We start from the raw sequence: 17,880 nt of genomic DNA on the forward strand, positions 1-17,880 counted from the left end.
GTCCTGTGTAGCAGAAAGACCCCAGCTGCGGTCACACGTCACATCTTTGTTCCTGCCTTTGCAGTGTCTGCAAAGGAATCCGATCGTCCGCTGTTTCTAGACTTCCACAGCCTTATCATTCCTAAAGACCTCCCCTGGGTCTGATGTTTCCGTGACTACACCTACATTGTGCATCTGGGGCAGATGGACCACTAGACAATGCTCTGGGCTTCTCATTGTTCCTATCAGGGGCCCGTATGTCCATCAGTCCCGTGACTGGTGGTGATAAATTGGATCACTTGATTACAGAGAGGTCTCCCCTGTTCCCTGCTGCAAAATGACTGCTTTCCCCTTTGAAAGTAATACGTTTTTTGGGGGGACACTTAGAGACTTTCTTTGTTCCTCATCTAACTTTCACCCACGCATTTGAGTATCCATTGACAGTTCTTGCCTGATTTAATTACTATTGTGATTGTTGCCAAATGGTGACTTTCTAATTCCAGTATGCTTTTTACATTTATTAGTTAGGATAGTGCTATAGAAACAGATTCCTGTTCTCTCCATTTAATTACTCATCTTTATGTGGGTGGACTCATAGATTCCTATGTTTTTCAATGAGATATATGTATAAATTTCTCCCTCCCTCCATTCCTTCCTTCTTTTGATACTCAAGATATTTTTTAATGCTCAAATTATTTATTTGGTACTTAAGTTGTCTAGATGTGAGCAATGGAAACCTACTTGAGGCTGGTTCCTGTGTCATTCTGACGTGACCCCCGTCATTCTTGGAACACTTTTTTTTTTAATATAGTTGACACACAACGTTACATTAGTTTCAGGTGTGTGGCATTTTGACAAGTCTGTACCTTATGCTGTGCTCACCACAAGTGTAGCTACCATATGTCATCATACAAAGCTGTTACAGTACCACCAACTCTTTCATCCTTGGGACTCGTTCATTTATAACTGGAAGCCTGTACCTCCCACTCCCCTTCACCCATTGTGCCCATCCTCCCACAACCTTCCCCTCTGACAACCATCAATTTGTTCTCTGTACTTATGGCCTTGTTTCTGCTTTTCTGTTTGTCCATTTGCTTTGTTTATTAGATTCCATATATAAGTGAAATCATATGGTTTTCATCTTCTTCACTTATCTCACTTATCATAATGCCCTTGAGGTCCATCCATGTTGTCACAAATGGCAAGATCTCACTTTTTTAAAATTAATTAATCAGTTGGGGTGCCTGAGTGTCTCAGTCGGTTAAGCATCTGATTTCAGCTCAGGTCACGAACTCAGGATTGTGAGATCAAGCTTTGTGTGGGGCTCAGCACTAGGTGAGGAGCCTGCTTAAGATTCTCTTTCTCCCTCTGACTCTGCCCCTCTCCCCCTAAAAAAAAATAAATAAAAATAAAATAATTATTTTTCTTTCTCCAAATTTTTATTTAAATTCTAGTTAGTTAACATACAGCATAATATTAGTTTCAGATGTACAATGCAGTGATTCAACACTTCCATACGACACCCAGTGCTCATCACAAGGGCGCTCCTTAATCCCCATCACCTGTTTCACCCATCCCCCTACCCCCCCACCTCCCCTCCAGTAACTCTCAGTTTGTTCTCTATAGTTAAGAGTCTGTTTCTTGGTTTGTCTCTCTTTTTCTTTTTTCCCCAATATTCACTTGTTTTGTTTCTTAAATTCCACATATGAGTGAAATCATATGATATTTGTCTCTCTGACTGACTTATTTCACTTAGCATAATATCCTCTAGTTCCATCCATGTTGTTGCAAGTGGCAATATTTCATTCTTTTTATGACTGAGTAATATATATGTATATATATATGTTATATATTCTTCTTATATACATCTTATTTATCCATTCTTCTATTGATGGGCACTTAGGTTGCTTCCATATGTTATCTATAATGCTGCAATAAAAATAGCGGTGCATATATCTTTTTTGAATTAGTGTTTTTGATTTCTTTGGGTAAATACCCAGTAGTGGAATTACTGGAGTTAATGATATTTCTAATTTTAATTTTTTGAGGAACCTCCATACTGTTTTCCACAGTGGCTGCACCAATTTACATTCCTACCAACAGAGCATGAAGGTTCCTTTTTCTCCACATCCTCACCAACACCTGTTATTTCTTGTCTTTCTGATTTTAGCCATTCTGAGCACTTCTTTACTTTCTGGTGCAATAAAATGTTCCGGGCTCCCATTGTGCTTTCCCTGATCCAGCTCTGGAATCAGCCATTTCTCCAAGAGGTCCTAGAGACATAATTTCAGTAGAGAAACTAAGATCTGAACTATAGGGGTACTCACTGTGTCTGGGGGTAACCCTGCTCCCAGACCATCTCCAGTGAATGGTAGGAACCATCTGTATGTTGAGCCCATACACCATTCCAGCTAGATTTATTTCTGTAACTATCTGTATAATCCTGAAAACCACAAGGGCACCCTGATAGATTAAATTCTAGTCCAAACGACAAGATCATTCAAGATTTTACACTTTTCATTTGTATCCTCCTTTCCTGACAGTGAGAACCTTGCTCCCACTGTCCTCAATATATTTATTTATTTGCTCAATCAGCCTGTATTGCAGTCATGCTCCCAGCCATGCTGGATGGGTGTGCTACCAGGATGCTCTTGCTGGGTAGGCACCAGCCGCCAGGGGGTCACTCTCAGCCTGCTCGAACACCCTGCTGGCTTGGATTCCAGCCCCCACCAGTGTGAAATATTCAGGCAGGTTGGGTAAACAGCAGAGATGAGGAGACATTTTGCACAATCATCCTAGATTATATTAGAAGGAAGATCTAAATGTGTTTTGAGCATCCTTACCGCATCCCACCAGCCTCTCTCTGACTTCCCAAACTTCCCAACTTTAAAATAAGTATCAATAGAGAAACCTCATACAGGTGTGGCTTTCGACATGTACGATTTCTACCCTGTTGCCTATTGTTTGCTTTTTCTGTCCCATCAGGTTCACATGATAACTTACAACAGTTTCGATTGGTGTTTTAATGTCAAAACAAATATCAGCATGTTTTTCACGATGTATTTCTGAATTAAAATTTTAAAACCTTCTGTCAGCAAGAATAATAAAATACTGAGTGGACTTCAAATCAGGTATGACATTTTTATGTACGAAGTCTTGAAACAGAAATCTCCAACGTGCCAGTTAGGTTACATAATTATAACGACCCTGCAAAGAGGAAAGGTTTCCCATTTCACTGGGAGTGAGAGGTGTTGAGTCTGCAAGGTGACAATTAGTGTGGGTGTCACCCTGCCAGATCGTGGAGCCCAGTAACAACCCATGTGTACACAATGCATTTTTTATTCCAAATTCATAGATATTTAAAGTTTTAAGCCAAAACAAACAAAAATTAATCTTCTCATTCTATATAATCTTTCTATTAACTTGGCAAATTTCAATTAAGTTTAACTCTCTATCCATTCATTTCTGACCCTCAGAATCCCAGCTGCAGATTTTTATCTCCAAATACTCCCGCTATTGATCTACTAAGTAGGTTAATTCTTGAGCTTTAGAGTGGTCACTGCAAGTATCACAGGGACTGATACACTAGTATTTTTACTGAAATTATATTTGTACAGTAGGGGAACAAATGCAGAAAACAGTATGTTCTCGACTACTGCATAAAAACTACCTCAAAATTTAGTGGCTCAACACAGGAAGAGCTTATTCTCTCTTCCTTTTTTGTGGGCCAGTAATTCAGGAACAGCTTGGCTGGGAAGTTCTTGGAGTTCTCACGAGGTTGCAGCTTTATGTTTCCTGCAGCCTCAGTCATCTGAAGGCTTGACTAGGATTGGAAGCACTAGTCCGAGATGGCTTACTCACATGGCTAGCAAGCTGCTGCTGGCAGTGAGGTCCCATTTCCTCTCCATATGGGCGCCTCTCCAGTAGACTGCTTGAGGTTCCTCATGGCCTAGGGGCTGGCTGCCTCAGAGCCAGTGATCCAAGAGACCAATGTAAAGGCTTCTAATGCCTTTTATTACTAGGCCTTGAAAGTCACAGACACACTGTCACTTCTGCAGTGTTCTGTTTGTCACACAAGTCAGCACTGATTCAGTGTGGGAGGGAACCCCACAGGGTATGAATAGCAGGAGGTGATGTGTGGCTATCTTGGAGGTCGGTTACCATAGTTTGCCCTCTGGAACACAAAGATTCATGTCTTTTCCACATGAAAAAATATACTTACTTCCTCCAAAGGCCCTTTAAAGCTTCCTTCCATTAGAGGGTCTGCTCAGAATCCAGCAACTCATCATCTGAGTCAAGTTCATACCAACATGAAGCTCCTAGGGAATTCTAAGAACAAAGAAAGGTATTTAAATACAGCTTCTCATCTGAAGACCTGTGAACAAGTTTTATGCCACCCACACACTCAACATATCATGGTCAGATAGGCATAGAGTAACCACTTTAGACTTTCTGGTTCAAAAGGGGGAAATAAGAGGTACACAGAAGGAAACTTGTCCACAGTGGTTCTAAATTCCAGTCAGGTGCATGTTGGTAATTCCTGGATTAGGGCTCACTCCTAATATTTCCTGGAAGTGCTTCTTCATGGGTCTTGGCTCTGCCCTCTGGTTCACAGTTCTACCTCTCTGATCCATGCTTCCTTTTAATATAAAAAGTAGCCTGTGTTTATAGATGTTCAGAATTCTCTGCCTGAAATGTTTCCTTCCCATATTATCATGATGTTATTAAACTTTCTACTGCAGCATAGCCAGGATCCAGTTTTCTCTCATTTCCAATCACATTTATTCCTCACTTTCCTTTAAACCATTAATGGCAACCTCTTCAAGAGCCATCAGGCTTCTGCTCACAGTCCTTGTGAGGCCTGTCCAACTTAATTGTACATCTCAATCCCTAGGTTACTGTCACATCTGTAGGTTTCTGTTACAATTCCCTCCCAAATTTATTACTAAGTATTCATTATTGCATAAACAAATCACCCCAAAATTTAATAGCTGGAAACCATGATTTATTATCTCTCATGGGCTTTTCCAGAAGACTGCTCATGGAATGATCAGTTAGCAGTCTCAGAGACCAAGCCAGATACTAGCATCAGAAGTCACACACAGCCACCACTTCATAGTTATCCACTGACCAGAATCAGCGCTAATTCAGGGTAGAAGGAGAGTAGGAAAGGGTGTACCAGAGGCAAGGATAAATGGCTTCCTCTTGGAAATGTTAAAGATAATGCAAGCAAAGGAAAAAAAAAAAAAACCTAAGTTTTTAATCGATATAGTGTAGTTTGTCCTATAATTATCTTTGCCTAGAATGTATCCCATGTAGAAAAGTGAAAGGACTTGACAGTTTCAAACTCCAGAATTTATCAGGAACATTGTTATGAGTGACTGATGAAGTCTTGTTTTATGAACTTAATTATGTCCAATTCATAGTGATCTGTGTGTTACGCAGCTGCTTTGCTTCAGAGAATGTCTTGTTCTCACAAATAGATCGACTCATTTTGAAATATTTCAAAGCTACTGTGGATATTTAGAGACTCCCAAGTACTCAAAAAACAGAACCAAATGATCGTCTTGTTAAGAGTAGTCAATAAAGTTACAGCTGGATGTTTTCTCTCTTCTAAGTTTAGACATTATACTCCATTTAATTTTATCTTGATTAAACAGATTGAAAATCATATGTATGCATACAACTAGTCTAAATGGGCCACTTATCTAAGATCAGCAGTTTTCTGAGGAGACTAACTTAATGCAAATGAAAAAAAAATGTGACTTAGGGAAAAATATACACATGCCATATGTTTGACATTGGAAGTAGAGCCTTATATATAGTTTTTTAAGTCAAGATAGTAATTTAAGTAGAATCCTGTTTTTACAAAGTACTGTGTTGATGGAAAATGATATACAGCTCTGTGATTAACTCTTAAAGGGAATTCCAATGATTATTACTAGACTTTAATTATCATAACCCATTAATAATGGAAGAACGGTTTCTATTGTCCTAAACTGCTATTACTAGTCAAATAGGACGTTTTTTAAAAAATCACTTAATGGTCAATTTTTTGGAGAAGTTTTCTATTGGAAATTCACTTTTATCAACTTAATGACACATCTTGATTGCAACCCATTCTGTATAATTTTTTTTCTGTAGCTATTAGTATTAGACTGAAATGAATATGTTTAATAACTTCAGAATTTTAAGCAGACAAACTAGTACAGTTTAAATTTGCTCTGGTAGATAATTTGGTGTGAGGAACAATATGAAAAGTAGATGCTTTTTGAGACTTTCTGGAGATACTTAATGAGTTAGAGAAATATTTTTTTCCTGTGGCTTACAGATTTAATACACATACTAAGAATTATGCATTTTTTCCTACTAAAAAGGCATAATTTAAGTAATTGGTGTTGCTATTTTAAAGTTATTTTTCAATAAAATTTTTAATATCTGATTTTAAACTTAGTATATGTATCTTCTGTTCCCTAATAGAACCTCTAGTATTTGCTCTTTTTTTTCTTGTCTTGCTATTCATTCTCTTTTTAGTTTCATTTCTTATCATTTGTGCTCCCTATACCATAGTAGGTATATAAGATGGATATTCAGAGGCGGGTAGCTGAGCCTTCTGCCTAAATTTATTTCTTTATAATGTTTCTTTGGATTTTATAAATTGAGAAATCATTTGTAATGCAAATATCTCTTTGGATTGAGTTAGACATTAATCCATAAAAGAAATCCACCATAATCGATAATAGTTTAGCTTCTTGACATCTGCATAACAGGGCTCTAGGGTTAATTAAGAAAATAGAAGTAAATATTGAAGGCATAAAAGGAAGGTGGTGGGATAGTTGGGAAAGGTCTAAAGTTTTATGTTTTAATCTCTGAAGAGAGAGTCGGGTGAGGAAGTGTAGGAGTGAGCCTTCAAGAGCAGAGGGACAGAGCAATGTGACAGACTGAGAAAGAAAATGTCACAGAGAAAATATGAGGAATGTAGACCCCAGAAACAAACATTTACTTAGGTTCAACCCTTCCTTCTTCTCCAGAAATAATACTGCTTTCTCAAAAGATTCCATTCTTCTACATTGAACACTACATCAACAAGGATCAATAAGACAGGATGGCTGTAGTGAGGGAAGACACCTGGAGGAATTTTAGTGAAGCATGCTGTACATAGAATGTAACTTTCCCACTTCTTCTCTCTCACAGGTTTTCTGAACCAGATGAATAACTCCAGTCACTCTGTCCTTCAGCCTTCATTCCAAGGATGCATGCAGCTCATTCAAGTGGATGACCAACTGGTAAATTTATATGAAGTGGCACAGAGGAGGCCAGGGAGTTTTGCGAATGTCAGCATCGACATGTGTGCCATTATAGACAGGTATGCAGTCTTTTCATCCTACCGCAAATTGCCCAAACTTTCTGAATCATGCTTTTGTTGTGGAACAAGAGAAACACACACACACACAGTATAAGAGGTAAGGTGGGAGGAGCCATTTGTCATGCCTACAGCATATATGTGATTTTGGCGGTGATGTTTATATCAGGACCTGGATATATATGGTCTAACAGTCTCTGATGACAGCAATCTCCCTCAGTGAATGTGAGCATTATGCAGGTAATTTTGCAAGCAACAGCTGAGTTATAAAGGAACTCGGTTTATTTTAAATTTTGCTTCCTATGCCCACAAGCAGAAATGTCCCTTCTCTCCTTGTCTTGGTCACAACTCAACCTCAGCATATTTTCCCCTCTGAAGCCCTCTCCTGAAGGAAAAGAAGCTTTTAAAAATGTTGGCAGGCAGTATGGGAATTTACTGAAACAGAATTTAATGTAATTGAGTCTGATTACAAAATATACATACTGAAATATTGCAAAAACTAATTTGTATTCATTTTTGCAAACCTGGGGAGGAGCTTTTTTTTATAAAAACTTAGTTGACTTCTCACAGAGTAGAAAGATACAACTCTTACATGAAATATTATGACATCATTACATACACTAACCTTAATATACTTCTGAAAAGTGCCTTTCATTCCACCATGAAAAGTAGTTTGAGATATTTCATCCATAAATAGACTATATCTGACTTTGTGTTGAATTTAACCTGGTGAATTTAGTAGGTGATTTTCTAAACTGTATTCAAATCTTTCATGAGAGGGCTATCTTACTCTGAAAAATAATTTTATTAATTTTATATTTTGGAAGATGAAAGTTTCAGAAGTCTCAGTCTGCTCCCAACAAAGTGTAGACTTTCAGTCTCTATTAATCTTACTTCATTTAAGAGGAAATCCTTAGGAAAGTCATTCAAAGACATAAAGTGAATCTTAAAAAGATGCAAAATCATCTATAATAAAGTAAGTTTGCTTCCATATAATCTCAATAAAATTATATCTATGTGAATGGTAAATTACAGTTTAAATGATGGCTATAGAATGTAACTTTTTTAAGCCTTAATATGTTTATAATAAGACTTGATGACATAGCATAGTTCTTATTTCTAGTACATATTTGCAAATACTCGTCCTGTTGGCCTAAACAATTTATATTTAAACAGAACAGTGAACAATTTCAATGGAAATATATTCCTAATTTTTGAACCAGCAGTAATGCAATAGCTATTATTTCTGCCTAAAGCAAGTGGTAGCAATAATCAGAAAAACTGAAAAATGAATGTTTTAAGACCGTATTTCTGATACTTGATATTTATCTATAAATTTTTATTAATTGTTTTCCATACAGGAAGATTTTCCTTCTTAGTAATAAGTATACAGCATATTGAGTTATTTTAGTACCTTGTCCATTTTCCATGTCATTAGCTTTAATGATATAATAATTTCTGTCAATAACACCCAAGTTAGTTCATTCGGCTTTTGTAAACAGGCAAGATTTTATGGTGATGTTGCTGTTTCACTTCGAACAGCATGTATCCTGGACATTATATTTAAATTGTTTGCTACCAAATAAATATGGGTAAGATGTTGAGACTTTAATGTTTTACTTCCATGGAGGAAGTAGGTACTAAATTGGCCCCAAAAGAATGAATGGGATTTTTGTAAATGAAGAGAATGGAAAATGGCATTTCTGATGAGAAGAACAATGCAAGGAAAGATGAAGAATAGGGAATACAGACTTCAATTTTTGGCAGGTACAGGAATACACAAAATGTTTCTTTGCCAAAATGGGTCAGTCCCGTTGTCCATATTGCCAAGCATCCTGTAGCTTATCCTCCAGGATGATAACCCAATAGAGTGGCTGTGGGGAAATCATCACCTCTGACAAATCACGCAATTCTGAAGTCCGTCAGATAATCCATTTTCTGCTTGTTCTATTTTTTGAAGGAAATGACTGCTTTTTCTAAATTGACGTGTAATTGACATATAACAATATATTAGTTTTGGGTGTAAAACATAATGAGTGGATATTTATCACAAAATGATCATCAGGGCAACAGCTTATGTACAGTAATTACCAGTATGTGAAAAAACATATTTTTTTATTTACCTAAAATGTTTCCAGTTCAAAATCTTAATCTGTGAAGTGTTATATTTTTGTATATATGATATAAGATTGTATTCACCTTATTCCAACCATTGAGGAGCTCACTGATGAGTTCACCCTTACTCTGTATCTTTCCATGTGAGAGCACCAGTGGTTTTAGCCTGTCTTCATGTAACAGTGACCCACCAGATAACATTGATACATTCCCAGTCCATCTCTGGTTTGATGTATTCCCTCTAACTAAAACTTTGCAACTGCCCCATCTCTGCCATTTTATTTTCAAACCATCTAAATTTTCCTTAAGTAAGCCTGCACTGGCTCGCTCTTACTGTGCTCCTTTCAGATCTCAGCATGATTGATTTGAGAGCTATTTTTGGGGAAAAAAAAAAAAAAGGATAAATGAGAACATAGGGTAAAAAAATAGAAAAACTACCATAGGCACAATTTTTATGAAATGTTTGGAGATGATAAGGAGCAGCTGCAATGATTTGATGAGTAGAACTTAGGGAAATCATTTGGGGAAGATAATTGTAAAGGGGTTTTGCTCTGTGTCATAGTGGAATACCCTGTGATTTGAACTTATTTCTCTTTCTTTGTGTGTGGATTTACATGTGGCTTGTTTTATTTACTTGTTTGTTTTCTGAGCACAGCAATGAATCAAGAAAAGAACGAGCATGCCAAGCTGTAGAATTATTCATTCAATAGTATTTTCTGAGTGTATCCATGGTGCCAGGCACTGTTCTAGGCACATAGGATACATCATTGAACAAAATAGACAAAGATCCTTGTACTTGTAAAGCTCACATTCTGAGGAAAAAGGAAGAAGAACAAATGTAATTAATAAGCAAATATTATAGTAAGAAGAAATAAGTTCTGTGAAAAAAAAGTATAGCAAATCCAGGAGGACTGGCATTCTAAGAGATTGAGGTGTTGGGTTGCAGTCTAAATGGGTTGGTCGGAGTTAGTCTTATTGAAAAGATGATATTAATTGAAGACCTAAAAGAGATAATAGAATTTGCCAGTTGTGTTGGCAAGAGAATAGTCAGTACAGAGAGAACAGTGAGTGCAACAAGGCTGCCTGGCATGATCTAGGATCAGCATGGGGCCAGGATGGCAAATTTGGAAGGATGAGTAGAGTTTTGGGAGAGGAGGCCAGAGCAGTTCTAGAGGCCAAGTCTTGGAGACCTATATGTTATTTTAACAATTTGGTTTTTATTCTGAGGCAATGAAGGAGCCGTTGCAGGTTTCTAAGTAGAGCAATGACATAATCTAGCTTACTGATTAAAAGGATAACTCTGGCTGTGGGAGGAGGCAAGGTAGAAGCAAGGAGTCTATTATAGTAATCCAGGTGAGAGGTGCTAGTAGCCTAAGACCAGGGTGCTAGCATAAGAGGTAGTGAGATGTAGTCAGTTCTGAATATATTTAGAAAGTAGAGTTAATAGGTTTCTTGATGGATTAAATATTAGAGTTAGAGGATAAACCCAAATTATTTAGTATAAGCAACTGGAAGGAAGGAGTTGCCATCTCCCAATGGGAAGACTAGTGGTAGAGAAGATAGGTCAAGGGTTGAGGAAAAATATCAGGAATTTAGTGTTGAAATTTGCGCTGGATGTAAGTAGACATATCAGGAAGGCAGTTGGATATATGTAAGTAAGAAGCATGTATCTGCAGATTACACGATAAAATGCTGTGTCTGATGAAATCTCATGTTTGCCTCTTGAGGGCCTCTGGTTTCTTTAACTGTATTCCATGAACAGCCATAGACCTGGAAGGGGAGAACATGAATAGTGGGCAGGAAGCCTCTTCCAACATTGGAAGCCTGTAGCTTTACTCTTTGAAGGATACCCTGCTCTTAGGAGGACCTTCATCAAACCCTTGGTTGCTAGAATATTCTCTGAAAATGATAAAATATCTAGCAGATAACTTCTTTGTTTCTCCTGGATGATTGTCACCTTTTATCTGCTCCTAGTGCCCTTATTTTGTTGACTCCTTGTAGCAAATGTCTTCAGGTGCCCACTCAACTCCTCTTCTCAATCCACTTTTCTCTAACCTCTTTGTAGGTGTGAGCATCTGAGAGCCAAAAACCTACCAAACACTCCTAGAACTAACTAAAGTTGGACATCACAAAGGTGGGCTTGGGCGGGGGGCAGTTAGGGAAGGGAATTGGGAGTGAGCCTTGGAAGGTCCTGCAGGTGTTGGTCAAATTTGTAAACTAGGGGAGTTGCAGTAACAGACCGTGGAACTTGTGAATCCATGTGGAGTTACTGTTTGATTAGCTTGCCTGTGATTCTTATCTAGGACAAGGTGGTGGTAGAATATTTTGAGCTTATGTAGGTGGTGTTCATGACTGGTCTGGCAAAATTTACCTTTTTTGTGAGTAATATTAATAATACAGTCCGTCTTGCTTGTTGTGATATTTATTTATTTATTATGTTCAGTTAACCACTGTATAGTACATAATTAGTCCTTGATGCAGTGTTCAACGATTCATTAGTTAAGTAGTTGTGATTTCTGTATCAATTTTCAGGCCACCCTCATAGCTTAGCTCCAGAGAGATGTTTTTTCTTTGTCATAGGCAGGAATGATGATGTGACACAGTCCTGGCTAATGAGCGATAAGTAGAAGTCAGCTGTGGTATTTTTGAGGAAGTTTTAATTTCTTGATCCACATGTCATTCCTTATGCTCCACTGTCCTTGTTCAGAGGCCTGGACCTGTATGGTCCAGAACACCAGAACTCAAATGAGCCAGAGTCAGCAAAACCTTGACTCCTTTTTTAAGTGAAGAGAAGCATTTCCTGTTTATTTAAGTCACTGTGAGTCAAGTTTTATTCTTCTTGGAGCCAAAAGCATCTGCCTTTTCCCTATCCTCCACTCTAAAATCAACCAGTACATTTTTTTTTTTTAACCAGAACACAGAGGAACAAATTCCCAAGTATGGAAATGGCTTTGAAAGAAAAAATGGTAAATTTATTCTAGGATATATTAAGTTGCATGCCAGTGATGTCCCCCAGAGATTGAACTTTGGGGACCAAATGGCCGTTTAGAGGCCAAAGCACATTTATATTGTTAGAATCAGCAATGGGTAGAAAAACCAGTAAAAGTAGTTCATTAGAATTAGAATCTTCTTTACCTTTCCTGTAACCTCCCTTGTAAATATAGTAAGAAACAAAACCGATAAGCATTCTGGATAGCACAGAGAGTGGAAAAGGAAGAGTAAATGTCCCAACTTAACCACAGCCTACAAAATTACCCCTTGAGAAACTGAATAGACTGGATCCTATATTTGAGTTAGTAATTAAGTCTTCATTATATTTTTGGATGGAAGTGCATAATCATAGACCCAGTTTTTATTTTTTAGTTCAATGCTTTCTTTTCAAGAACATCTACCCAGTTTGATATTTTTCCTTGAGAGAAAAGAATAAGTATATATATATATATATTTTTTATAAGAGCACTTAAATGAGGGTTGGATAGATACAGTGTCTGTCTCAAAACTAACCTGACTCTGTTGGAAAGGTGAACAGCAAATAAGTAGATTCATACTATCAGTTCAGAAGGAGATCATAAGTTTCTATAAAGGCAGGTTTAAAATTTACAGTCCTAACTTAGATGAAGAACACACGTAACTTTTTTTTTTTTAATTTATTTATTTGACAGAGAGAGAGACAGCAAGAGAGGGAACACAAGCAGGGGGAGTGGGAAAGAGAGAAGCAGGCTTCCCGCCGAGCAGGGAGCCCAATGTGGGGCTCGATCTCAGGACCCTGAGATCATGACCTGAGCCGAAGGCAGTCGCTTAACCAACTGAGCCACCCAGGCACCCCCACAAGTAACATTTTTTATCTTCCAAAATAAATCTTCATTTGCTCATTAGCTCCCATTTCCACACAGTAGCAGAAAAAAATAAATATTTGAACACATACTTTTGGGAATTCTAATAACTTTATATGTATATTATATATTCTATGCATATATAATAACCACAATCAATATGGGGTTCAAACTTAATCAAAAGTCAAACTCCCTTTTTGGGCTATTGTCCATTTTGAGTGGCCTTGACCCCTCCGGCAAGACTCTTGGTGCAGGGCCAAACAATTTACTTAACTTGGGGTCTGTTCCACGTGCTCTACTCCAGTTCCTTCTGGGCTCCCCTGCGGGTCTCCAGCCTGCTGAGTGTCCAGGAGTAGGAGTCTGTCCCAACCGCCCCCTGCTCTGGCAGTTGTTTCTGCTGGTCTTGGATGATGCCTTAGCTACTGCTGGGCTCAGGTTCTGGGATCTGTGTAACACGATCGCTCTTCCCAGTTTGTCTGGGACTGGTGCACTTAGCACTGAGAACCGAGTGCCAGGAGAAACACCTCAGTTCTGGGTAAAGCAGGATGGTTGGTCACTCAAGATGTGTGCACCCTCTGCCCTCCTTCTCCAGATTCCCTTTTTCTTGTCTGCCAGCCATCTAAACATTTTAATAGACCTCGTAGAGACATGCTGTGATTTCTAGATCTCTTGCAAACTGCATAGGAGCCGAAATGAATGATGGCCTGTGTGAACAGGTAGGGTGTTCGGTGGGGACAGCTACAGTAGGCGCCCCTCTCCCTCAGTTTGTCATGCCTCCATATCTACTCTGCAGCACCCACCTCAGGCTGACGTGAGGCCTCTATAAATCAGATTCCCAAAGGCAGAAAGCAGGGCACAAGCCACCACTGTCATAGGACTCTAAGTCTCTTGAGATTCATTCAGTCAACAAATACGGAAGATCACATCAAGCAGTGAACATTCCCTCCTGAGACCAAGGGGAGGGTCATTGATCAGAACTTAAATTGTCTTAAACCTTGGGTACCTCTTTTTTTTGCTTTCAAAGACCTAGTTCTTTCAAACCAAAAGCCTCTTTGTTTTAGACTATCTTGTCAAAATTGACTGCTAACTTTTTGTTCCAGTCCAGAGTCCAAAGGTGCATGCTCCTAGCGCACCCCCCCCATGACAGTGTCCTTAATCTTCTGAGTGGGCAGCCACAGCACAAGAAGAATTTCATGGAAAATACACAAAACCAGAACTTTGAATTGAAATATCTAAAAACTACGTCCACCATAGGAAAGGGAAAGCCTGTCTCGCAAACATGGATATTTCTGTAGTGACAACATCTATGCCAGACTTTTCTTTCTCCTTCACTTGGATCTTGCTAACTGCAAACTGCTAGCCTCTGGGTCTAACGCCTTTTCACACATTTCCAGGCTGACTGGTCCCTTCTGTTCTTCCTTAAGAGATGTTCTATTCATCAGCGAGGCTGGTGTCAAGCTGTGCTTGTGCTTCATGTACATTAGGAGACATTTTCTCTTTTACCCTTAGGTTCTTACTTCTCCAGCTGCAGGCTTCTGGGAACATCTTACTTTTACTTCATGGTAATTATGCACAAGGGGTAAGGGAGACAGAAGGCCTCTCAGGTGAACTACACTATTCAGAACATTGTGCCTGGCTGAATTTTGGCAGCTTTGTGACTGAGCTCATCAAACTCCAAAGGGGCAAAGAGCAGATTGGCTGGAACTCGTTTTGGGAGAAGTGCAGCCAATAAGCAATTTTTCAGGCATGAAGGTGGATTTCCTTTTGGGGGAAACATCCTGAGGAGAAGAGTTATTCAGGGTCCTAAAACCATATCACCAGATCAAAATAAACAGAAAAAAGAGCAGTCACATAATCCAGCTTTATTTTCTTATATGACAGTTCATGTTGTGATTCTTTATTATAGATATGTCTGTCTCTGCACCTTATCTCCGGGCATTCCCCATCTTGGATTTCATTGATTTTATATTCCTGTTGATACTTACACATTTAAGCCATGGTCTTCTACCTAGCACAAAAACATGAGCTCAGTGACCAGAAAGTATCACACACCCAGGTGAAACCGTGTTCAAGCCAGTTGCCTCTCTGAAGTGGTTTCAAAGTGATTTTATTTTTAAGTACAAATAGAGTACTTGAGTGACAAAACTTAGGTAAAAAATAAAGTACAGTAGTGAAATGCCAGAGGAGATAACTCTCCTAGGAGAAAAAGGAGAAGAAAAAAGTTGAATTAACCATTTTAAGATTCAACAGCACCCTTATTCTTCTTTGATGTATTGCATGTATTAGGACAAAAGAAACTATATTTGCTTTTGACGTGACATATAGCTGTGCTTTGACATTTAAATCCCAAGGAAGGCCTAGTGCATGAAAGTAATGTCAGAAAACAGTTATGTGTTTGAAGATAAGCGAAAAGGAAAAAGAGAAATAATTTTAACATGTAACTAAATCAACTACAGAGAGATTGAAATGAGTCATTAAATTTTGTTTTTTGCTTTGGATATTAGATTACCTGGAAAATAAAAACAAAAGCAAGTGATTAAAAACATATATTTAAAATATCTGTCTTAACAATATTTTCTTCTTAAGATAATGCTTTTGTCAATTACTTAGATGTATTACAAAATTTATATTGATTTCTGAAAGTTCATTCAACTGCTCTCCCCTTAAACCAACTTTACAGATAATAGACACTCCCTATTCTCTTTGTAAAATACAGAGAATGGTACCTATATCCTAGTGGATGAAGAGTTTTTTTGAGCTAGTAGGTAAGGCTACCATCTTTCATCTGTTGTACATTCCCACATGTTGTGTGGGAGTCCATTGTTCATTCCCAAATATGTTAATGCAAGTCATACTTGTTACTGTAATAACTTGGTCTGATTAAGTACTAAATGCATTTTCAAATGAGTAGAGACAAAAAGAAATAATTTCCGTTAAAACCAAACTAAAAGGTTTTAGAAAGACAAGTAGCTAAAAACAAACAAAACCCTCAGTGTAGGTATGGACAAGCCAACTGTAAAAATTTGCAGAGATTCCCTGGTTACTTCAGTTTTCCCTGCACTTTAAGAAATCAAAACTAAAAGTTGAGGGTGATGCTTTATGTCTGGCACTGGTTCTTCAGAAAGACTGGTAGATCGGAATTGTAGAATTCCAATCAGCAGGCCCAGAGCAATTCACTCTGGCAAGTGGCTCACTGAATTTACATGATGGTGGCGGGGGGGATAAGTTAAATTAAAATTGTTCAAAAAAATAATAATAAAAATAAATTAAAATTGTTAAAATTGTTAACTAATTGTCTGTGAATTCACTGAGGAACTTATTAGAGTCTGAATCTCATTTTGTTTGCCAAATTATGCTTATATCAAAAATAATGTTACATGAGCAAGGGAGGAATGCAGCTGGAAGGGGCGGGGGCGAAGTGTGTGTGTTTGTTTGGAATGTGGTTGAAGAGTGAATCTGTAATAAATTTTAATAAATAAAATGCAATATCTGAAAAGGGTTCTTAATTACTAAAGAGATTGATTTAAGTAGACTTACCTACAGTTGTGATAAGGATAGACTCTAAGTACCATACAGCGTTTGTTTATAAGACTAATTCTGTTTGCCTTTAACAAGTGCTGCCTTTAAACTTTTAGTCCAGTGGTTTCCTGATCTTTGGTTGTTTGGCAGAGTCCCAAAAAGGCTTCATCAACATGAAAATTATTTTCATGAACACACTACTGTGAAGACCCTCTCTGGGCAAATGAATGTGACACGAAAGTGAATTATTATTCCTGTTTCTTGAAGGTTTAAGCATTCCAAAATTAAGGGGGAAAGGAAAACCTTTGCAATTTTCAAGAGTGCCATTTCTGAAGTTAGATAGACATTCCACACACAAAGAGGCACGTGGTTGTTCTAGTGTATTAACTCAAGAGATATTTCTTAATCTCCTGAGTAGGTCAAAGCACTGCTACTGGTCTACCCAATGAGAAAACCACAAGATACAAAGTAGAATCTCTTTTCACAAGGAATATACTAATTTAGCCATGGGACTAGGAAACATTCATAACTTTGTTTAAAAAGCTGTATTAAGAAGCATGAACTTCTGGATCACTACAGAGAACGGCTTCTAAGGGAAATTAATGAAGGGAGACTGCTGGGGGCTGCGGTGGCTGATGGAGCCTTCAGAGAACATGTCGAACTTTGGAGAAACAGTAACCTCATGATAAGAAAGAAAGGCAAAGAGCATGCCAGGTGAACGCAGGTGAGCAGAAGTGCAGAGACACAGATGGCCATGTCATATTTCTGACATGAGAGTGACCGTTGAGACTAAATGGTGTAGGGGGCCATTCATTCATTCATTCATTCACCCTTTCATTCCATAATTGTTCATTGATTACCTACCATGGGCCAGGGATGGTGTTAGTTTTGATGAATAAAACATAACCTTCAGGACCTCACATCCTTAGTAAAAGAGACAGACATAAAAAAAACAAAAAACACAATTATTGAAAAAAACTGAGAAAGTATGCACAAGGGATGGCAGCTCGAATTCTGCCCGGGATTTCCAGTGAGGATGGAGGAGATTGCACAGAGGAGCAGTTCACACCT

The 17,880-nt window shown here is 38.2% G+C and overlaps 1 protein-coding gene across 1 annotated transcript in view; it reads left to right on the forward strand.

Moving 5' to 3' along the window:
• Positions 1-17,880, forward strand: part of CNTNAP2 (contactin associated protein 2) — a 1,342,199-nt gene that overhangs the window by 531,294 nt on the left and 793,025 nt on the right. The window contains exon 10 of the mRNA XM_044920022.1: positions 7,174-7,345. Coding sequence (XP_044775957.1) covers positions 7,174-7,345 — 172 coding nt within the window. The remainder of the gene's footprint in view (positions 1-7,173; positions 7,346-17,880) is intronic.

The sequence above is a fragment of the Neomonachus schauinslandi genome, chromosome 12, assembly GCF_002201575.2.
Source record: "Neomonachus schauinslandi chromosome 12, ASM220157v2, whole genome shotgun sequence".
In the NCBI taxonomy this organism is placed as follows: domain Eukaryota; kingdom Metazoa; phylum Chordata; class Mammalia; order Carnivora; family Phocidae; genus Neomonachus; species Neomonachus schauinslandi.